At 58.3% G+C, this 22,552-nt stretch overlaps 1 protein-coding gene across 1 annotated transcript in view; it reads right to left on the bottom strand.

The window, feature by feature from the left end:
- Parp1 (poly(ADP-ribose) polymerase 1) overlaps positions 1 to 22,552 on the bottom strand; it is a 28,050-nt gene that overhangs the window by 1,978 nt on the left and 3,520 nt on the right. The window contains exons 2-19 of the mRNA XM_070023223.1: positions 21,681 to 21,846; positions 18,364 to 18,479; positions 15,374 to 15,588; positions 13,885 to 13,984; positions 12,684 to 12,800; positions 12,095 to 12,271; positions 10,902 to 11,046; positions 9,396 to 9,536; positions 8,616 to 8,855; positions 8,469 to 8,537; positions 8,198 to 8,330; positions 7,592 to 7,787; positions 6,326 to 6,454; positions 4,173 to 4,256; positions 3,222 to 3,344; positions 2,692 to 2,820; positions 1,031 to 1,129; positions 330 to 482 (exon numbers count right to left, since the gene is read on the bottom strand). Of these exons, the coding sequence (XP_069879324.1) occupies positions 330 to 482; positions 1,031 to 1,129; positions 2,692 to 2,820; positions 3,222 to 3,344; positions 4,173 to 4,256; positions 6,326 to 6,454; positions 7,592 to 7,787; positions 8,198 to 8,330; positions 8,469 to 8,537; positions 8,616 to 8,855; positions 9,396 to 9,536; positions 10,902 to 11,046; positions 12,095 to 12,271; positions 12,684 to 12,800; positions 13,885 to 13,984; positions 15,374 to 15,588; positions 18,364 to 18,479; positions 21,681 to 21,846 (2,532 nt within the window). The remainder of the gene's footprint in view (positions 1 to 329; positions 483 to 1,030; positions 1,130 to 2,691; positions 2,821 to 3,221; positions 3,345 to 4,172; positions 4,257 to 6,325; positions 6,455 to 7,591; positions 7,788 to 8,197; positions 8,331 to 8,468; positions 8,538 to 8,615; positions 8,856 to 9,395; positions 9,537 to 10,901; positions 11,047 to 12,094; positions 12,272 to 12,683; positions 12,801 to 13,884; positions 13,985 to 15,373; positions 15,589 to 18,363; positions 18,480 to 21,680; positions 21,847 to 22,552) is intronic.

Below are 22,552 nucleotides of genomic sequence, written 5' to 3'. Positions count from 1 at the left end.
TCTGCTGATGGCGGCCAGGACTGTTGGAAGCAGGTCTTTTCTTTGCCTACCAACACCACCCATTAACGATCCCAGCAGCCTGGTCTGGACACTCATTCCCTTCATGTTTTCTGACTGAGATACTTGGGCTCTCATTTAGCTTTCTGGTTCATGGCTGGTGCTCTACCGCTTGAGACACACCTCCTGGACACTGTTCCAGAGACTGAGGCTGGTACAGGATAAAGGACTGGCACGATACAGTGGCACCCACAGCCAAACAATAAGCTCATCTGTGGCTGAAGACCCACAGGTGGTCCAGCTCTCCCAGCACCCCACAGGCCAGCACCTACCACAGGGGCTTCAGGGGGGGCTATCCGCAGCCCCTGAGACAGGATGCCAGCGAAGTTGGTGGTCCTGGACCCGTGCCACAGCAGCCTGCGGTTGTGAAGCTGCCGGAAAGGTTTGTAGCGCTGGCTCTCTCCTTCGCGGTCAATCCTGAAGATCTGGGAGGGGAGAAGCCATGACCCTCAGGCTCCTGGACACGGGAGCTGCAGATGCTGACTGCCGCTCTTCTAGCGGGTGGAGCCAGCACTGTGCAGGGTGGCAGGCACTCCCAGCAGGACCCCCACCCAGGGCCTCCACCAGCAAGGAGCGGCTGTTACAGCAGCACCGGTGTGACACAGGCGCCCCCAAAGAACACTTTTCTTCAGTTGTGGCAGACTCTTACATAACCCAAGCTGGCCTCAAACTCTTGTCTTCCTGCCTTGGGCGAGTGCTGGAATCGTGGGTGTGCTTTGACCACGCCTGGCTAATTTAGTCATGATAAATAAGTTCCTAATAACCATATTCTTACTCTAAAACTAGTTCTGTGGACAGTAAATATCCTTATAACCAAGTAAAAAACCACTCCCAAAGATAAGAGTAACTTCCTGCTTGCCCAGTAAGCCACCTCCTCTACTTGATGAAGGCAGCTGGTGCCTCCTCCTGGGCCCAGGCTGGCCGAGTGGGCAGGGGAGGCGGTAGACAAGCAGGGGGTGGGGAGAAGTCTTACATCTACCACTTCCAGGTCATAGGCGTTGTGTGTGGTCGCATGGGTGTTCTTAACGTACTTTCTGATGATCTCGGCTTCTTCAGAATCTTTGTCCACCACCTGGAAAACAGGCCTCATGGATTAGAGCAAGGAGACGCCGAGAGTACAGGAGAACACAGCTCAGTGGACAATGAAAGAGGGCCGGGCACTGGGGCCGTCTACCCGGCAGGCCTGGGCTTCTGCCCCATCACCTACTTGGGTTGCCAGAGCACCTCCACGCACCCTTCCGTCTTAAAATCCCATGGCCCAGCCAGGCCAGTCACCAGGCCAGTCACCAGCCGCTCAACTTTCATCCTAGCTATTCAGGAGGTTGAGATCTGAGGATTGCAGTTCAAAGCCAGCCCAGGCAGATCTCCAATTAACTTCTAGAAACCTGGAAGTAGTGCTGTGGCTCAAGTGGTAGAGTGCTTGCCTTGTACTGAAGAGCTGAGGGACAGCGCCCAGGCCCAGAGTTCAAGCCCCACAACAGCCAAAAAATAAACTCCAGTGGCTTGAGATGTCAGTATCGTCAATGAACCAGGACTCTAGAACAGGGGAGGGCTCGTGGATGATAAAACCCAATGTGCACTACCCACGCAGAGGACAGGGAGGAGGGCTTAGGTGCTTGCCTGCTTTCTCGTGGGGCTGGATGGGACCTAGGGCTCTGGGCATGCAGCTCTACCACTGAGTGGCACTCCAGCCCTCACTCAGTCTTTTGAATTCTCAGGGCCATGCATTCTGCAGCTGGCTCTAGCATGCCACAAGGGTCACAGTGATTAATGCACATTAGATAAACCTGGGCACCAGCGGGCATGCATGTGCTTGTATGCTTTCATTTTGATATGCACTCTGGGAAGCCTAGGAATTGTGGTCCTTTTCATGGTCTCTGAATTGAAACAACCTAGTTTTAGAACTTTCAAACTGAGGGCTGGGAAGGTGGCTCAGTGGTAGAGCGCTTCCCTTGCATGCCTGAGGCCCTGGGTTCAATTCCTCAGCACCACATAAGCAAAAAGAAAAGCTGGAAGTGGCGCTGTGGCTCAAGTGGTAGAGCGCTAGCCTTGAGCTGAAGAGCTGAGGGACAGCGCTCAGGCCCAGAGTTCAGGCCCACGACTGGACCCCCCCCCAAAAAAAAAAAAAAAACTTTCAAACTGCAGTCTCTGAATAGCACTAGTGGGCAAAAGCACGAGGTGTGTCCTAAGCAAGGAGCCCAGGCTCTGGGTCCACAGAGCCAAGCGAAGGAAGCGGATGCATAGGACTGTGAGGGGCAAAGGCGCAGCTAAGCTCTGGGCCAGGCCAGCAGTAGAGGCCTGTGACCCTGTGTGGTTGGCTAATACAGGATGAGTTCTGCCTGGTGTCCACACGCGGGAGACAACACAGGCAATAGGCAGCCTGTGCTCTGGAGAACACCAACCCCAAATACTGCTTTCCTTACACCAGCCCAGCAGTTCCACTTCAGAAAATTGAGAAGAAAACGAACTTTTGGCAACCCCCCCAAGTCTGGGCACCAAGCTCAGTAGGATGAGGGCATTCCAGCCAGCCACCCAAGGCCCTTGGCTGGAAGCCAGCCCTGCTGGAGGGTCTTGGAGCAGCTCTGGGCAAGTGGGAACTGAGATCGGTGAGCCTGGCCCTGCTGCGCTGCTAACCTGAATGTCGGTCTTGAGCTTCTCGTAGTTGACGTCAATGGGGTCCTTGCTGCCATCATCAGACCCGCCCCTCAGCAGGCTGTAGGCCACCTCGATGTCCAGGAGGTTGTCCAGCATCTCCACTTTGGCCTGGGAGACAGAATTAAGACCTTGATGAAGCACCAAGGTGAAGGAAACAGGTCCCCGACCCTTGAACAGACTAGAGACCCTGGCCCCCATGTGGGACTGGGACCCTCAGGCACTGCTGGGGAGCTAGCCATGCTGCTGCCCACGGGGTGAAGACAGCAGCACTGCCAGTTTGCAAGCATGAGGATGCCAGGGACCATGGGCCAGAACCAAGGGCGCCACGTGCACACTGCTGAGCTGGGAACGCGGGCCTGTGTGGAGGTGGAGCCATAGCACAGGAGTCAGGCAGAGCTGGTCTGCCCCACGCCGTTCACCAGTGTAGGCTGAAACTTCCAGAGGAGGATGTGGAGGTGGCCCTGCTGCAGGGGCCGCCGGGCCCAGCCGCAGCCCGGGCCCTGAGCTACCTGCACGCTGTCTGTGTTGTTCAGGAGCGGGGGCTTCTTCATCCCAAAGTCGTGAGGGATCAGCGTGTAGAAGCGGTTTGAGAGGTCCAGGATCTGGGAGCTGTTGCTGCCCTGGGACACCACCTGGGGGAGGGACAAAGGGACACAAGCCGGCCAGTGACCGGCGTCAGGACACACCAGAGCGGGGAGTGAGTGCCCCCTCGCCCAGGTCTCACCAAGGAGCCTCTCAGGACAGCTCGCTCATGGAAAGGACTGCCACTACAGTCCCTGTGGCCTCTGCTGTAAGACTCAGCTGGGCTGGGAGTGCGGCTCAGTGATAGAGTGCCCCTCCCCTCCAGGAAGCCTAAAGGCCCCGGGGCTGAGGGCTTCCACCTACAACTGTAACATAAGCTCACTCCGTGTCTGTCTTCCCTTACACAGAGTCTCACAGTGTAACCAAGGCTGGTCCTGAACTCATGGTCCTTCTGAGTACTAGGGTTACCATGTCCAGCTGAGCCTTTGTGTGTGTGCACGCACGCACGTTTGCATGCGCACATGTACGTGCCAGCAGTGGGGCTTAAATTCAGCCTCACGTGCCCATCCAGCTTTTTTGCTTGTAGTGCTACCCCTTGACCACCCCTCCAGTTGCTCGTTTTTGCTGCTTATTTAGAGATGAGAGTTTTCAAGATTTGTGTGCCAGGCTGGCTTTGATTTTAGCCTGAGTCTTAGGATTATAGGTAGGAGCCATCAGCATTCAGTCTCAGTCTAACTCTTAAGGACACACAAAACAAAAATCACATATTTAAGAGGAGGAACAATTTACACGGAGTTCATGACTTGTGGTAACTGGTTACTGCAAAGCTGTGGCAATCCCTGGTACTGAAAATCACCCATCCTCCCGAGCCTGTCACTGAGCAGGTGTCGCGGCCGTCCTGCAGGCGGGCAGCTGGGGGAGCCTGCACCCTGTCTCACCTGCTGCACCTCGCTCAGGATGGAGTACGCTGCCTGGATCTGCCTTTTGCTCAGCTTCCCCAAGGGCATCTTCTGAAGGTCGATCTAGGAGACAGGGGTCCCTTCTGAAGTGGGGGGCTCGGCAGCACAAGGACAGGAGAGCCGGACCGCACCCCTCCCCTCCAGACCCTCAGGCCCCCACGAGAAGCAGCAGAAGACCACTGAGTTTCCAAGGAGGCCCAAGATTCCAACTCCCTTCATCGACAGTGAGAAAGGCAGCCGCAGCTCCTACTGCCCAATACTTCTGAAGGCACAGTGCAACTCTGGCCAATGCCAGGGACGATGAGGGCCCGGCCCCGGGCTCTGCATTCATGCCGCCATGCCTGGTGTCCCAGAGCCCAGGAATGTGCTACTGGTTCAAGCTCATCTGACAAGCGTGTACCTGCCCAGGCCCTGGAGATTGCATCTGGAGAGGCTGTGGCCGGAGGCGGGCCACCATCCTCAACCTTTGTTTCTTCTCTAGTTTGGATCTGGAGTGACCCCCCCTCAACCCATGTTAAAGGCTTGGTCCCACATCTGTGGGACTGTTGAGAGGTGACGGGGTCTCGCCACTGCACACTCTGCCCCCTAATGCCTTGTCACCACAGGCCCCAATGACAGAGCCAAGTGACCACAGATGGGAGCCTCTGAAACTGCGCAGAGAAACCTCTCCTCGTAAATAAAGTGATCTCCTCAGGTCTTTTGCCAAAGGGATGGAGAGCTAAGGAACCCCCCCCCTCCCTGTCCCCATGAAGTGTCCAGCTCTCCACAGCACCCCCTTCTCCCCATCCGTGAAGTGTCCACCACTCCAGATGCACCCCTCCCTCCCCCCACCCTTCCTCCCTCCTAGTGGTCTGGCCTGTGCTGCCCGCTCAGCCCACAGCCAAGACCTCTGTCTGAGCCCGCGGCATGCTGACACGCTGTGCTTCTCCAACAGCCTCTCTGTGCCCCAGCCCTGCAGCCCTTTCGCAGAGCAACAGATGGCACTGCCCAGTAAGATGCTAGAAGCTTCTGGGGAAGAGGTCTGGGCCGGGGACAAGTACTGGAGCAGTGAGTGCGTCGTCGATGCTGGCGCTTGCTTATACAGATGAAGGGGAGACCCAGTCGCCTCAACTAGACCTGTTGAAATCCACACACAGCCCACAGTTCTGGCAAAGGCCACATGCACAGCACTGAGCACTGGGCACATGAATGTGCACTAGCTCGGGGCTGTGGTGTAGGAGAAGCACCTGCTCCCCACGTGCCCCATGTTGCCCTCTCGTCTTTCTCCTGCTTAATAAGCTCCCCACCTGTGCTAAACCAGCAGCGCTGTCGGCAGACCGCCATGGTCTGAGACCAAGAGAGAGAGTACGTGGGAATCGCATGTGGGAGCAGAGCAGGCTGGAAACGGCCCTGGACCCCACCGCTTCCCTGCTTTCTTGGTGCCCACCACAAGGCATGCCAATGACCGAGCCCCTCAGACAGCAGTCAGGGGGTGGGGGGATGGGACGGAGCGGGGATGACTGGACCCACTGACCACCGCCCAGCGGAGGAGCCAGGGGCTGACTGTCCATGCAGCTCTGCTGGGCGGGCCAGTATCTATGGGCCGAGGAGAAAGTGCCTGCCAGGCGTTTACAGGACCAGGCTCGACGCCCCCCCTCCCGCCCCCCATGGCTGCGGGGAGGGAACACGGGAGGACAGTGGAATGGGCTCGTGGTGTCAGGGAAGGCTCACTAATGGGAGCCTCGTGCAGTACCGGGTACCACCCAGGAGCTCACCACCGCTGCTGTGGGAGCCTCAGGCCCGGGCGCCAGGGTGCCTGCACGCGTGTCTTTGGGAAGAGCCGTGGCGGGTATGGCGCGTAGGCACGGCTGCCATCCTGGTCTCTCCACTTTGTGGTTTCTGGCCTCACACTCTACCGCCAGCGACACCACAGCCCCGCGCGTCTTCTGGAGGAGCTCTTGATCCCCTGGCACAGTGCTGGTTACCGGGGGCAACCCCAGCTGGCCGCTCTGCTCTAGCAGGCCAGCACAACGCGGGGATGTGCACGGGCCAGGAGCTGCGCCCTACAGCGCTGTCGCGGCAAATCAGATGACCCTTGGCAAACAGCCGGCCCTGCGGCCCAGGCACGAGGCCTTGGCCAGCTCGGTGCCTACCTCATACTCCACCATGGCTTTCTTCATGCTTTCGACATCAAAGATCATCCCGACCAGCTCCTGCACCGCCTTCGGGAGCTTGGATTTGGTGCCAGGGTTCACTGTCAGCTTCTTCACTGCCTCTTCCTCCTTCAGGAGAGATCAGACCTGGGTCACTCACTGGCTGTTGGGGGCAGCTGCGGTAAGCATCCACCTGTGACAAGCACTGCTGTGACCGGAAACTCCACAGGCTTGCCGACAGCGAGTGCCTGCCTGTCACCCGACGCCTGCCCACCCCTCCTTGGAGGTCTTCCATGAGGGCATGGCTCTAATCCTCGCATTTTGGAGATGGAGACAAGAGGATCTTGAATTGAGTCCGCCTGAGCTACACAGTGAGACCTTGTCTCAAAAACAGCTGCTTTCTGATGAAGGTTTCAACCGAGAGGTGAGCGGATATAAAGCACCTGTGCGGGGAGCCTCACCTCCAGACAGGTAACGCTGGGAGTAAAAGCCAGCCCTAGCAGAGCACACCACCTCTGCAATCCTACCCGATACGTTCTGGGAGCAACTGCAAAGCCTTCCTCAGTGTCTCTGACTACCTCAGTGTGCTGTTCACACCTCTAATTCCAGCTCTTGGAAGCACCTCAAAGCCTTCCTTAGTGTCTGACTAGCTGGGTGTGCTGCTTACACCTCTAATTCCAGCACCTGGAAGGCTGAGGAGGCAGCCTGGGCTATCTAGCGAGATACTGGCCAACAACAAAATGTGTTTGTCATTATTTTTGTTTGTGCCCGTACTGAGGCTTGAACTCAAGGCCTGGGTGATGCCCCTTAGCTTTTATCACTCAAAGGTTGACACTACCACTTGTACCACAGCTAAACTTCTGGCTCTGGTGGTGAACTAGAGACAAGAATCTCAGACTTTCCTCCTGAGGCCAGCTTTGAACTGCGACCCTCGGATCTCAACCTCCCAAATAGTTAGAATTACAGGTGTGAGGCTTCACTAAAAGTGATTTTCTGCGCTCGATCCTGTGGCTTGTCCGTACTCTCGGCCCCTGGCGTCGGCTGGTGTGAGCCTCGGGTGCGCTTGCTTAGTGCGCTGAGCTGTCGCACCGACGCAGCGTGCCCTGTATTACAAGTGGCAAGTGTCTCCTCTGGGAACAATCTTTGTGGCCTGGTATGAACTCTTCGCTCGACAGCTGACACTGTTCGCGGGCATCTGACCCTCGGGTGACTTCACAGAAGCCGTCCCTTCCTCTTACTGGAGTAGACAGCGTAAGAACATCTTACCTGGCCATAGTCGATCTCCAGAGGGTAGAACTTCTTGGGGTATTTGGTGAAGTTTTTTGAGTGCCAGGCGTTCCCTGTCTTCTCCTCATAGAGCTTCATGAAGTGCTCGACGGCGTCCTCCTTGGATGGCATCTGTTCCAGTTTGTTACTGCCAATCACCGTGCCCACGCGGCCCCAAGAGCGGAATATCCAGTACCTGGGGGTGGGGGGGTGGGGCGGTGGTTGGGGAAGGGTGGCTTCCTGCCGCTGGGGTGGAGCTCAGGGCCCGGTGCATGCTGGGTAAGTCTCACTGCCAAAGAGCTTTACAAAAACGCCGAAGATCACTGTACTAACTAGGGGGTCGGAGATGAAACTAAAAACGTCAGAGTCTGCCAAAGTTTGTGTCAGGAATTGTAACACACAGGACGAGGCGCGCTCGCACCTTCAGTGACCGACAGGAAAGCCTGTTAGGAAGCTGCAGTCTGCTGCAGCACTGGCGTCACAGCCTCCTCTTGCAGGCTTGGTTTTTGGAGGCGAGGTGTGTGCCCCAAGCCCTGCAGCCTCCTCCTGACAGCAAGCGACAAAGGACAGCCCCCCCCTCCCCCCCGCGGAATTCTGGGCCGACACCTGTTCTCCTTGTCGCCCTCCAGCAGCTGCAGCTTGTAGTAGGAGTTGGTCCCTTTCACGATGTCTACCAGGCCCAGCGTGGCGCTGAAGACCCGCCCGCCTTTCTCCAGGACGTGTGCAGAGTGCTCCAGGCCTGGCAAGGAGGCAGAGCCAGTTCCCTCCTCAGAGGGCTGTGGCTCTCAGCAGAGTGGAGGGCTCCTAGCGCTCCCAGCTTGTTGGGGGTGGGGCCAGCTTCCTGCTGCCAGCACGGGCGCTACCGCATACTACTCACCCGAGTCGGGGTCGACAGCCGCCCCTCCCTTAAGAGTTAGCTTCATCCTCTTTTCAGACTTGTTCGGACCTTGGGAGGGGACAGAAACGCTGCAGATCAATCCCTCTGGAGGAGCTGGGTGGTGCTCCCATGCGTCCTGGGCCTCACCTTCCTCCTTGGCAGGAGCCTTGCTCTTCTTGGAGAGCATGGCACCCGACTTCCCCCGCGGGGCCTCTTCCACAGGCTCTGTCTTCACCTCTGCCCCCCAGGGGGACAAGATGTGTACTGAGAAGAGCTCCTGGAGGGTCTTGGTGGAGGTGGAGACATCCTGGAGGAAGTCCTCCGACACGACGCGAATGTTGGCTTCTTTTACTTCCTCCATCTTCTTACTCATCTTGTCTACCTCCTCTGTTCAAAACCAGAAAGAAAAACCTAAGTGGTAAATTAAAACCAGCCCCTGATCTCGGTTATGACTGCAGCACTGCACTTCCCCAAACCGCGACCCTCCTCCCCGTCTCTCTTCCAAATCATTCCCTCTCAGCTTCGGCAGCCAAGCTGCCCAGCGTGGGGCACCAGCAGGTGTTCCCAAGAAATAGGCCCTGCAGAGGAGGGCATGGGAAATGGGTGTTCTGGTCTTGGAAACCCAGACATCTCCAGCACAGCACTCCCGCCAAGGAACAGGCTAGAGTGTGGCCCAGCAAAGAGCTTAGCACTAGCAGAGCACTAGCCTTGCACGTGTGGGGCCCTGAATTTCACCCTCAGTAGTAGCAACGAGTCAAAAGCAGCTAGAAAGAAACCTATGCCCCTAGTACTTCCAAAGCCTCCCAGAGCCGTGAACTTCTCCCTGGCAGAGAACCCACGCCCACCCTGTGCAGTTCTGAGCCGTGGCAGATGCAGGCTACAACGGCAGCACGGAGGGCCCAGCACAGCGGAGGGCAGCACACTCACTTTTAGTGCTGATGCACAAGGAGGCCTTGCTGGCTGTCCCCGTCACCTTGCCCCCGAGCTGCTCAACCTCCGCTTTCACCTCGTCTTTGTTCCGGGACAGCTTCCCGAGCGTCAGGACCTTCATGCTGGACAGAGGCTTATCTGGGATGGAGAAGAGAACCATCAGGCTGGGCACACGCTGTGCATGCTTCCCAGGGAGACGGGCAGGAAGACCGAGCAGCGAGCCAGCAGCGAGCCCGTAAGAAGTGTGGGCAGGGGCGGGGTCTCTGGCTGGCTCGGCGCGATCACCCACTGAAGGCTTTCCACTTGTGAAGACAGAAGTGGCAGGCAGAGGAAAGGCTGCACAAGGCCCTCAGTGGACAGGCCGGGTAGGAGGCAAGCCCGTAGTCGGGGGTGGCCACAAGAGGAAGGGCTAGGAGGAGGGCAGTCCCCAATTTCTTATTCTGCTCTTCCCACCTCCCAAGAACAAACTACGATTCTTATTTATAAATGAGATACAGCTGATTGTTCGTCAACACAGCATGCTGGTCAGGCTGAGCCAAGCCGGCCCAGGCAAAGCAGTGGGAGGGCAGTGGCGGGAGGCTGCTAGGCCGGGCACTCCTGCTGCAGGCAGGATGCAGTGCAGAGATAGCCCCAGAACCAGGCCCGCGGCGAGCCCTGCCGCCACTCTGCTGGTGCGTGCAGGGATGTGGATAGAGGACCCCATCTCCAGAGAAAAAGCTCGGGCATGCGTTGGAATTGCCAGGGGAAGGCACTGACTACCACACTGCCTGACACCGGGCAAGCTAGCCTGGCCTGTGTGAACCCCAGGTCCTCCTGACACGGGGCAAGCTAGCCGGGCCTGTGTGAACCCCAGGTCCTTCTGACACTGGGCAAGCTAGCCGGACCCATGTGAACCCCAGGTCCTCCAGGAAAGAAAGCTCCACCCACCCAACTAGGCTGTGTCTGATTAAAAAAATAAAAGAAGAGACCCCTGTGTTTTATTGTCAGTGGTGAGGCTTGAACTCTGGGCCTGGGCGCTGTCCCTCAGCTCTTCAGCTCAAGGTGAGCACTCTACCATTTGAGCTACAGCGCCACTTCCGGTTTTCTGGTGGTTTATTGGAGATCAGAGTCTCACGGACTTTCCTGCCTGGGCTGGCTTTGAACTGTGATCCTCAGATCTCAGCCTCCTGAGTAGCTAGGATTACAGGCATGAGCCATCGGCGCCCAGCAGGGGTCTCTTCTTTCAGAAGAGCACTCTCTCTTCTCGTCCCCACAGGCTTGGACCAGACCGAGGCTGGCCAGCCCTTCCCTGCTGCACACGGCACACCCTGCAGCTGGCCAGGTAGGGAGGAAGGCAAGGCCTGCGGAGACCAGAGGAGACTGCCTGCTGCCCACTGCCCGCTGGAGGCGCCCCTCCTCTGGGATGCTAAGCTTATGCCCCTGGGGACCGAGGGCATGGAGGGGCGGTGGCGGGCAGGGCGGAGACCCCAGGGCTGGGGGCAAGGCAGGGTGCCCTGAGCTTACCTGGCAGGGCGGAGTCCACAGAAATGGGGGTGGAGGCTGAGGAGGGAAGGGGTGCGGCTGGTGTGGGGGTACTGGTCTCTGGGGGAAACAGGCGGTCCTGCTTTTTGATCTTTAGTTTCTTAAGGTAAGAGATTTCTCGGAATTCCTAAAGAATAAAAGCTTTAGGTTTTGAGAAACAGCTTCCATGAAACCACCACCCCGCAGACCAGGATTTAGTCCAGGCCAATTCGGTAACAAAGAACAATGTCATCAAGAAAACAATGCAGAACACTACTTATCACTGCGCCCCATGCACAGCTGCCCCTCCCAGGGGATCCGGCGGGCTTCTGCCACAAGCCCACTGACAAGCGTCGGGTCTGCACAGCTGCAGCTCACAGTGGCGGTGGCTGAGGCACAGGTGGCTTCTGCCAGATGCCCAGGGCCCGCTTGGCACCATACGTTCATTGTGCCCTTGAGAAAGGCACAAAGGAGCGGCACTGCCAACTAGGGAGGCTACAGTGGTGGGGGACACTCGGGCCAGCAGGCAGGCCAGGGACACCAGTGCCGCAGAGCACCTCGACCCTCCTTGCTGTGGAGGACACGTGGGGCGCGAAGCAGTGAAGGGGTGTGTGCACAGGGGCGGAGAGGTGGGTGCAGGGCAGAGCGCTGCAGCGTCTGGGGAGACCCAAGGGCCTGTGTTCAACACTGGGGGGACGGGTATGAAGAAGTGGGTGCAAGGGTCAGAACACCCAAACCGCATGGGCGGGCAGGAAGCATTGGCACAAGCCCCTTATGAACGGACAGACCTGCCACACTTGGCAAGCACAATAGAAACCAGCTCCTTATTCCCTGTCCTATCACTGCTCCCAGCAGACACCACCACCAGCAGCAGGCCACGCCACCACACAGGAGCTGGGAAGACTCGTGTTGTCAGAAAGGTGAGAAAGCAGGGAAAGCCTTTAGAGCTTTCAGAGGGGTGTGGTGTAGTGGTGGGGGGGGCGGGGAAGGGGACATGGGAAGGTCAAAGTGCAGGAGACGGAAGGTGCCATTACTCAGTGAAGAGAGGCAGTGAGGAATGAGGCGTGTTCACAGGATTCCCCCCGTGTGCAGGCTGCAGCAAGGGTCAGGGGCAGACCAGTCTGATGGCACGGAGCGTGGAAAAGCCTTAAGGGGCACGTGTCCTGCGCAGATACTGAGGTGCCCCGGACCCTCACCTTTGGGGTCACCCACGCCTTGCGGCTGGGGGTCTGTGTCTTGACCATGCACTTGGTCCAGGCCGTGACGTCTCCGGTGCAGTAGTAGGCATCGCTCCTGAAGACCAGCTGGCCTGCGCACTCTGCACAGGGAAGGAGCGCCCCGAACGCCATGCCATCTGCAACTCGGTCCAAGATCTGAAGCCACAAAGAACACGTCAGAGCAGAGCTCTGGGGGAGGCAGGCCAGTGTTAACAGCCTGCTCTCTGGAGAGAGGACCTGGCGCAGGGGGGGGGGGTCGTCCTGCCCCGCCCAGTGCACCGAGGGCTGGCAGACGCCGTCTTGGGACAGCCTGAACCAGGGCAGAAGCAGCAAAGCAGGGTGCTCAGGCCAAAGCACATGGCGTGAATGTTCTGGCAAACTCGGGCCTCACCTGGGCAACAGTGGTAGGCCCAGAGAGCCCGCCCCACCTGCTCCACCGAGGACCAGGCAGGGGCAGGCAGGGCGGAGCCCGGCTCTCCACCAGCTTCAAGGAGGAGGCCTCCCACTGGGGTGGGGAGGGGTGGGGTGGGAGAAGGGGCCCAGGCCTCCCAGCCTCAAGGCAGCGCACCGCAGACTCTCCCGACGGCACTTGCTGCTTGTTGAAGATGAGCAGCTCCTTCAGGTCGCTGGTGGAACACACCTTCTTCAGCTCGTCCTTGAGGTTCCAGATCAGCTCATTCTGGGCCTGGAGAAGAGACCTGCAGCTGAACTCCCAGCTCTCCTGCCTCAGACTCCAGGTATGCCCCTCCACGTGTGGCTGAGACCCGCCCTCTTCATTGAGGGGTCCAGCTGGGGTGGAGCCTCTGCCACATCCCTGTGAATGAGGCTGACCCTCCCAGAGCTGGACTAACCCCCCCTTCCCCCCCCCCCCCCCGCCCCCGGTCAGGACTCTGCCGCTGAAAACCTTCCGTGGGCATTAGTCAATCTGGCTAGGGCCGCCCCAGGACACTCTGGAGACCAAGGGGCAGGAGCTCTGCCACGGCTACCTCTGCCTTTTTAGTGCCCTGCTGAAGCACGCTCAGCACAATGTCCTCCTCACTGCTCCCCATACAGGGCACCGCTGGGCACCAGCAACGGACACCAGCAGCACGGGGAAGGGTGCGAGCACAGTAGAGGCTCGGGGGCAACTGACTCTTCCAACTCCCCCTCCACCGGCAGCACTGGGGACAGAGAACCCCGTAGCCACCGAAGGGCTAGTGTAGAATGGCTCCACAGCTCTGGGCTTCTGAGTTTTTAACAGGAAAACCTAAATATTCATACAGGAGCCCAGCAGATGGCGCATGGAACTCGAGTTCCTAAAAACCTACAGTTCTCAACATCCAGCCTTTCTGAAGGAGTAAATTTTTACTTTGCTTCCACAGGCCTTTCCCACACAGTGGTGAACCTCTGGTTCACGACCACTGATTTAATGGGCAATCTCTTCCCTTCCCTCCCAATATACACCACCCATCCCTTCAGTAAGACCGCTTTAAAATAAGAAATCTCCTATTGAAGAAGAGCCTCAGTCACCTTTGGACTTAAACCTCGGCTTAGGCGTAAGACACGGTGATGCCTAAGGGGTCCAATGTGGGGTTCTGTGCCACCTCCACGCGGTACTCTGATACCTGTGGCCTAGTACGGGCTCTTTCCCCAGTAAAACCTGTTTCCTTGGGGGCGGGAGAGAAGCTGGGAGGAGAGCCCGGGCCTACCGCCAGCTTTCGCTGTGGAAAGCAGACCACCCTCTCAGGGCCCCCCCTTCCTGATGAGGAGAACTCAGTTCTAGAACCCACCTTGAGGGCCTTTTCCAGCTTGCTGTCCTTGTCCTTCTCTTTCTTAGACTTCTTCTTGACTACTTCATCTGTGCCATCCACCTCGTCCCCTTTTCTCTTCCTGAGACACAAGACACAGATCTGGCCTCTGAAACGGACACCTGAGACCCGGTGACACCCCCACGGCCAGGCAGGAGAAGCTCGGGCCCCCAGCGCCCACTCTGCTCTTGCATTCCAAGAGATTCCATCCGGCCCAGAACAGGCTCTGCGGCCAGGGAGGAAGGAGGCCTGGGGGCCACACCAGCCTTGGGCAGCCAGGACAGGATCTGGGGGCTCAGGTCCTACTTTATGCTGCTTATCTTTCTCTCTTTTTTTTTTTGTCGGTCATGAGACTTTAACTCTGGGCCTGGGCGCTGTCCCTCAGCTCTTCAGCTCAAGGCAAGCGCTCTACCACTTGAGTCACAGTGCCACTTCAGTTTTCTGATGGTTTATTGGTGGTTAAGAGTCTCACGGACTGGGGCTGGGAAGGTGGCTCAGTGGTAGAGCGCTTGCCTTGCATGCCTGAGGCCCTGGGTTCGATTCCCAGCACCACATAAGAAAAAAGAAAAAAGCCGGAAGTGGCGCTGTGGCTCAAGTGGTAGAGCGCTAGCCTTGAGCTGAAGAGCTGAGGGACAGTGCCCAGGCCTAGAGTTCAGGCCCCACGACCGGACCCAAAAAAAAAAAAAAAAAAAGTCTCACGGACTTTTCCTGCCTGGGCTGGCTTTGAACCACGATCCTCAGATCTCAGCCTCCTGAGTAGCTAGGATGACAGGCGTGAGCCACCAGCGCCCGGCACCCCAGCTCATCTCTTGGCATAACCAAAACAGACAGGAACTGCAGACAGATACAACATGAGCACCAGAACGGAGCCAGTGGTGTGGAACACAGGGTGGGTGGCACTGCCTTGTAGAGTCAATCAAGAACTAGAGGCCAAGAGCTGCTGGCGGGCTTGGTCACACACGCAAGCCCCGGTCGCCCTCCCGCTCATGCCCTACAGCTCTGCGACAGCCACAGGCAGGCGGCTAAAAGTGCACCTGGCACACCAAGCGTGGGTGACCAATCCAGGTGTGGCAGTAAGGCCGCTGGGCTCCTCCAGCTGCTACCCGGCTGCCAGCCCCGCGGCCTGTGGCGTGAGTGGGAACGTGCGTGGCGGCTGCCGGTGACCACCGCCCCGGCTGCCCCACAGGTGGCACACCGGCATCCAGAGCCCCGCCGCCCCCTCGGCCTGTCCATCAACACAGCCCTGTAGACGACAGAACACATCCCACACCATGGCAAAGGCTCCAACACCTGATGTGGAATGCTAGGAAGCGGAGGCGGGGGCAAACATGGCCACTGACCTGCGCAAGGGGACAGAAGGCTGGCTCCCAGGAGTGACCCTGGCCTGCCTGCCATCTCCCTGGCTTTCTGGCAGTCAGCAGAGGGAAACGGTACCCCAGGAGGTCCCGCGCGCCAACTGCGCTCCACCCACCCTTCACTCTTGACTCCCGGCAGCTGCTTCTTCAGGGCTTCCTTGTCCTCTGTGGCAAGAAGGCTGAAGCCTTTGAGCTGGCTGGCACTATACTCAGGCCGGAAGCCCAGCTTCTCCCGGTTCTTGACAAAGCAGTTTGGATGGTACCAGCGGTCAATCATACCCAGCTGTGGCTTCTCTGGGTCCAACATCTTCTTGGATAGGCGCACCTGGCCCTGCAGGAGAAAAACCGCAGGTGTGACATGAACCGCTGTGAAATGAGCAGGAGGGGCTGGCTAGACCTAGCTGGCAACGTGAGTGCTACTGGGAGGTTCTGGTAACCCTCAGGCATCTAAAATGTTAGCAGTTAAGCAAGCCGGGCACTGGTGGCTCACGCCTGTAATCCTAGCTACTCAAGTGGCTGAGATCTGAGGACTGCAGTTCAAAGCCAGCCTAGGCAGGAAAGTCCCTATGAGACTCTTATCTCCAATGAACCACTCAAAATACCGGAAGTGGCTCACTCTCTCAAGTGGTAGAGCACAAAAAGGCTAAGGAACAGTGCCTAGGCCCTGAGTTCAAACCCCCACCCAACAAAAACAAAACAAAATGCAGTGAAGCTAGGTACCAGCGCTGCTCATGCTTGTAATTCTAGTTAGTTAGAAGGCGGAGATCTGAGGACGGCTATTCAAAGCCAGTCCAGGAAAGAATGTCCATGGGACTCTTAGCCCCCATTAATCTACCAAGCAGCCAGAAGTGGAGCTGTGAATCAAATGGTAGAACACAGTTTTAAGTGAAAAAGCTAAGGGTCGGTGCCCAGGGAGCCCCGTGCATAAGCACTCGTGGTTACTGCTAGCCTGTGGCTCCATGCCGGCATGGCTGGACAGTAAGGAGTGACAGCACTCTGAGGGTGCCACCCTGGGCAGACACAAGAACGCTTGACGTGAGGTGACAGTGGGCTGTGGCAGGATGCACACTTGTTCCCAAGAGGCTCTTTGGGCCCATCCCCTCCTCCACATAGACCTGGCGCTCTCTGCATAGGAAGCAAGCTTCCCAGGCAACATTCCTAAACCACAGGTGAAGCCCAGTTCTGTGAGCCTGCCAGGTCTGCCATGCTCAGGCCTGCTGCTCCCGCTAGGCACCGCCAGGCCTCGGCAGCCTCAAGAACGCAACACACGCTTGCTGACATGCAAAACTCTGCTTCAGGCCAATCAGCAGCCCGCAGCATCTGGCACCCCTCGGAGTAAGGGGACCTTAAGGTTTTGTAGTGCCAGTTCTGGGGCTTGAACTTAGTGCCTGGGCGCTGTCACTGAGCCTTTTCTCTGGAGGCTAGCACTCTACCACTTGAGCTACAACTCTACTTCCGATTTCTTTGGTGGTTAATTGGAGGGAAGAGTCTAAAGGACTTTCCTGCCCAGGCTGGCTTCAAATTGCCACCCTCACAATTCACCCTTCTGGGTAGGTACCGTTCTCAGTTGTAGATGCTGCCGGAGATGGAGAGACCTATTTATTACTAGGAGATAGTGGAACTTTTCCGAGGTGGAGTCTGGTGGGAGGAGGTTAGGTAACTAGAGGCAGGCCCTGGAAGGGGGGAGGCAGTGAGGCCCCTGGGGCATCCAGCAGGAGGCGTGTCCCCGGAGGGAACCGGCACGTCCCTGGGGGGAACTGGCCTGCCGGGCTTTGTTTCCCAGCTTCCACGTGCTGCACAAGTTACTTGCTGCGCCTGCCAAGCTCTGTGCCTCCACATGCCCAGAGCAACAGGGCCAAGCCACCACTGAACTCCTTGCTGGGCACTGGTGGCTCACATCTATAACCCTAGCTACTCAGGAGGCTGAGATCTGAGATCATGGTCCAAAGCTAGCCTGAATAGGAAAGTCCACGAGACTCTTATCTCCAATAAACTACTCAGAAAAAGCTGGAAGTGGCACTGTGGCTCAAGTGCTAGCCTTAAGCAAAAGCAGCTTAGGGACAGCACCCAAGCTCATAGTTCAAGCACCAGGACTGGCACAATAAATGAATAAATTAATTAAGGAAGGTCTCTAAAAATTTGAACCAAAACAGCCCGTTCCTCCTTTGAAGACAATGATCTTAGGTGTCTGGTCAGAGACAGAAGCTGAGTAATGAGCTGTACAATACTTAGGGAGGCAGAAACTCTCAGCAAATCCTCAACTGAGCCGATGCGTATGTTGCCGGTAGGCACAGGGTACCTTCTACCCTGGCTTCCTGGGCAGCCATCCATTTCATCGGACTGGCCAGCAGTCTTCAGGGACAGAACCGGCAGGGCAGCTGGTCAGTGGAGGCCTTTGATCAGACAGGAGATGGCAGAGGCTCCTACCAGGGGACAATGCCCTCAGCAGGACGCTTGTGCAGCCTGCCCTCCAGCCCAACATACCTACTGTGCTACGTTCGTGCTCCAGACCGCTCCAGAGGCCACCATACACAGAGGACTGTGTGCCCACAGGCACAAGCCTGCCGACAAGGGCATTTTCCATCTCCAGTCTCCAAGAGGACTTTATTATTTTGCCAGTTTGGGGCCTGAACTCGGTCTGGGCGCTGTCCCTCAGTTCTTCAGCTCAAGGCTAGCGCTCTACCACTTGAGCCACAGGGCCAATTCAGGCTTTTTCTGCTTATGTGGTACTGAAGAATCAAACCCAGGGCTTCATGCATGCAATGCAAGCGCTCTACCACTAAGCCACCTTCCCAGCCCACTTTTTTATTTTTTGACAGTACCAGGGTCTAAGGCCTCATGGCTGGTGGTCTACCACTTGAACTATGCGTCTAGCCCAGCTTTTTGGCTGGTTATTCTGGAAATGAAGTCTCATGGACTTTTCTGCACAAACTTGATATTCCAGATCTCCTTGCCCTGCGTAGTTAGGATTACAGGTATGGGTCACTGGCTCCTGACCCCTGCCTATTTTTAGCCAGAGTCAAGCACTTGAAGCCTGCTTCTGTCTCTCCTGCAGACAGCAGTGTGGCCAACACAAGTGCACCCAGCTCAGGTACCCACCGCTCACCTTTTCTATCTTCTCCATACAGCCCTTGCACGTGCTTCGGTTGGACTTGGCGTACTCTGCTGTGAAGTCGCCCAGCATCTTCTCCGCCTTCCCACCCGTTCCATCTGCGCCTTTGCCTAGAGTCAAACACATGGCAGTATTCACCTCAGGAGCTTGCAACTTGCTCCCAATGCCCAGCTCCCTCTCCATCTCTCCACTAGACGCCTGCACTCCAGGCAACCACGACTGACACATCTCATCCACTGTAACAACGGTGGCTGCTCAGCAGGGCAGCAGGGAATAAAGAAAGCATCTTCAGAGTAGGTGAGTGGCCTGACCCCCACTGCGCTCCTCTGGAGCCCTCTCTATGAAGAGCACTGATCAGAGACGCACAGTCCAGGCCTCAACAGCACCCAGGCAGCACCACAACAGGGCAAACTGGGTCAGTCAGCTGGGCAGAGAAACAAGGACAGTCGCACACGACTTTCTTCAAAAGCTGCTGAGAAAATTTAAGGCATTCAGCTAGTTTGTGGACATGATAAGCAGAGTGTGTGAAGGAAAAGCAGACACAATAACAGAGCAAACGATGGAGAGCACAGCGCCAGTGGGAAGGCTCCTCGTGAGCCCAGCCACCAGAGCAGGACAGGCAGCAGATAAGCAGAACGGAGATGACACAGCCGTCTGAGGGGCAGTCACAAAGAAAGACTGTCTTCAGCAACGTAGGAGTCTCACAAAGAGCTCTAAAAACAAAGTCTGTTTTATTAAAGAGAGAGAGAGAGAGAGAGAGAGAGAGAGAGAGAGAGCGCAATGTAAAAAGACCTAACCTACTGAGATTTTTGTAGAAGAAGCCTCTGGAATCCGTGCAGAAGATGAACCAAGTCAATCAATGGAGCTGGGAAAATCAAGCTGTCACCAGAAAGATAAGCTCACACCACACACCAGGATAAACTCTAGGTAGACTCAGTAAGCTAACAGGGACCAATGGCCTAAGGCCACAGCTGTCCCCCTCTCCCCCACCCTGTACTGGATCAGGGAAGGGCCAGGCCTGGGCACCTGACTCGGGCAGCAGCCATACCAGGAGGCTCTGAACCCACACCCCAAGGGCAGAGCAGTGACAGTCCTGGGAGTCAGGGCCATGCCTTCCCCTCCCTCTCCTCTCCCCCGAGTCTCAGATGATGGCAGGAGGCTGTACTATTGGATGTCTCTTTAACTTTTACTGTGGCTGTGGATTTCTTATCAGTGGAATATTTTTGACAAGTCAAAAACATTTTTGGAAGCCAGGCACTGGTGGCTCACTCCTGTCATCCCACTGAGGAGGCTGAGATCTGAGGACTGCAGTTCAAAGCCAGTCCAGGCAGGAAAGTACACGAGACTCTTATTTCCGATCGACCACCTATAAACGGGAAGTGGAGCTGTGGTTCAAAGCCGTAGAGCCTAGGCCCCGAGTTCAAACGCACAACCGGCCAAACCAATTTTGTTTTTGGTGGAGACTGTCTCTATAGAACACAGGTACTTCTTTCCTGGTTGTCGTATATTCCCTGTATGTAGTCACCTTGTATTAGCCATCAGCAGTCATCCAGAAAAGACTAAAATATATGGGAAGCACTACCCCAGCTACTCTGAAGGGCTTGGGGCTACCTGGGGAACCTTAGTGAGATACTACCTCAAAATAAAAGGGCAGGAAATGTAGTTAGCCCAGTGTCTGTGCAGGCTTGTGTAGCAGGCCATACAATCCTCAGTACTGCAACAAAAGACAAACCAACCTCTGCCACTGCCCTAGAATCCAGTGTACTAAGACGGCGTCTAACAGCTTTGTCCCAAGCTGCTCGCTAGTACCTGGCATGATGAGAACCAGAACATAAAAAGGAAAAACTGGAAAGACAGCACAAAAAACTGTAGTTTTCAGGGCTTCTGGAGAGGGAGGACGCTGACCTGAGCCCAGAAGGTGCCGATCTCAGCACTGACTGGGGCGTGGGCACGCTACCCCACACCGTCCAAAGCGAGGAACACCACGCAAGACTGCAGGTGTACCAGCTGCAGCAGGTAGACCAGAGAGGCACCGTCAGACACGGGATACTCTGCTCAGTTTTGCTACAAACTAAAACTGCTCTAAAAACAAAACTACATAAATGTAGACTGCACTTCAAGCATGGGGAGAATGAAATGATAATCACCAAGTAATAGGTGTTGTGTTCTTAAACAAGAGAGAGGCTAGCTAGGTGCTCAGGAGGCTGAGATCTGAGGATCACCGTTCAAAGCCAGTCCTAGCAGGAAAGCCCGTGACCCTCATCTCCAGTGAACCACTAGAAAACCAACCGCAAGTGGTGCTGTGGCTCAAGTGGCAGAGCGCTCGCCTTGAGCTGAAGAGCTGAGGGACAGCGCCCAGGCGGGGGGGGGGGGGGGCCAGCCGGGGCCCTCAGGCGGGGGGGCAGCCGGGGCCCTCAGGCGGGGGGGGGGGCAGCCGGGGCCCTCAGGCGGGGGGGGGGGGGCAGCCGGGGCCCTCAGGCGGGGGGGGGGGGCAGCCGGGGCCCTCAGGCGGGGGGGCAGCCGGGGCCCTCAGGCGGGGGGGGGGCAGCCGGGGCCCTCAGGCGGGGGGGGGGCAGCCGGGGCCCTCAGGCAGGGGGGGGGGGCAGCCGGGGCCCTCAGGCGGGGGGGGGGGCAGCCGGGGCACCCAGGTGGGGGGCAGCCGGGGCCCTCAGGCGGGGGGGGGGGCAGCCGGGGCCCTCAGGCGGGGGGGGGGCAGCCGGGGCCCCCAGGCGGGGGGGGGCCCCAGGCGGGGGGGCAGCCGGGGCCCTCAGGCGGGGGGGGGGGGCAGCCGGGGCCCTCAGGCGGGGGGGCAGCCGGGGCCCTCAGGCGGGGGGGGGGGGCAGCCGGGGCCCTCAGGCGGGGGGGCAGCCGGGGCCCTCAGGCGGGGGGACAGCGCCCAGGCAGGGGGCAGCCGGGGCCCTCAGGCGGGGGGACAGCGCCCAGGCGGGGGGGCAGCCGGGGCCCTCAGGCGGGGGGGCAGCCGGGGCACCCAGGCGGGGGGGGGGGCAGCCGGGGCCCTCAGGCGGGGGGGGGGCCCCAGGCAGGGGGGGGCAGCCGGGGCGCCCAGGCGGGGGGCAGCCGGGGCCCTCAGGCGGGGGGACAGCGCCCAGGCGGGGGGCAGCCGGGGCCCTCAGGCGGGGGGACAGCGCCCAGGTGGGGGGGGGGGCAGCTGGGGCCCCCAGGCGGGGGGGGGGGCAGCCGGGGCCCTCAGGCGGGGGGGGGGGGCCCCAGGCGGGGGGGGCAGCCGGGGCCCTCAGGCGGGGGGACAGCGCCCAGGCGGGGCGGGGGGCAGCCGGGGCTGCTGCACCTACCAAGCACTCCCCCGGCCTCCGCGGTCTTCCTCACTTCCTGCTGGTCATCCCACCGCAGCTCGGAGAAGCCGTCCACCTCCGCGTCCGGCTGCCGGATGCAGTGGCCCGTCTTCCAGAAGCAGGAGAAGTGGTGCCAGTGGGGGACCTTCCCATCAAACATGGGCGACTAGAAGAAACCAGAGAGGCCGCTAGCCTGGGCTGGCTGCTTTCCACTCTGCCCCCAGCCCTGGGCATCACAAGGAACCTGGTTTCAGTGCCCGGAGGACAGAGGGGCCTGGGTCCTTCATCTGCTACCTCGAGAGCGACACATGGATGAGCGACCGAGCAGTGCTCGCATTTCTTCTCCAGCTTTGACAGCCGAGAACCGCTGCTGAGCCCAGTCTGGGGGCGCGGTGCGCCCCGTGGCCTCCGTGCCCCTTCAGTGTGCAGCACTACAGGGCAGGGGCCTGCCGCCGCCAGAGCCACGTGCAATCCCCAGCATCCCGGGCCTGCACCCATGCCAGAGGCCTGTGGGACCCAGCAAGGGCCCTTCAGCACAGTCCTGAGAACCCAAGACCCAGATGCCAAAGCAAGAGAGAGAAAGTGGGTCAGGAAAAGCACCACTTCTCAATCCTGCTGCCGAGAGGGAGGCAAGAGCATCGGCGAGCAGCGAGGCTGCAGGCAGCGGCACGGGCAGGGCAGCGTCTTCTGCATCGTGGGATGCGGCACACTGAGGCTGCAGTCAGCCCTGCCGCTGACGCAGCCGGAGCTCAGTAGCAGCTGACAGCGACTGGGAGGAGAGGGTGCGGGCGCTGACAAGCTGAGGGGGCATCCACAACCAGCCCCCCCCCCCCACCTCACACACACGCCTGCAAAAGCAGGACCAAGAGTAG

The sequence above is a fragment of the Dipodomys merriami genome, unplaced genomic scaffold, assembly GCF_024711535.1.
Source record: "Dipodomys merriami isolate MVZ:Mamm:240054 unplaced genomic scaffold, mDipMer1.0.p SCAF_158, whole genome shotgun sequence".
Lineage (NCBI taxonomy): Eukaryota > Metazoa > Chordata > Mammalia > Rodentia > Heteromyidae > Dipodomys > Dipodomys merriami.
Note: the sequence above shows the minus strand (reverse complement) of the source record. Positions and strands in the feature narration are given on the sequence as shown.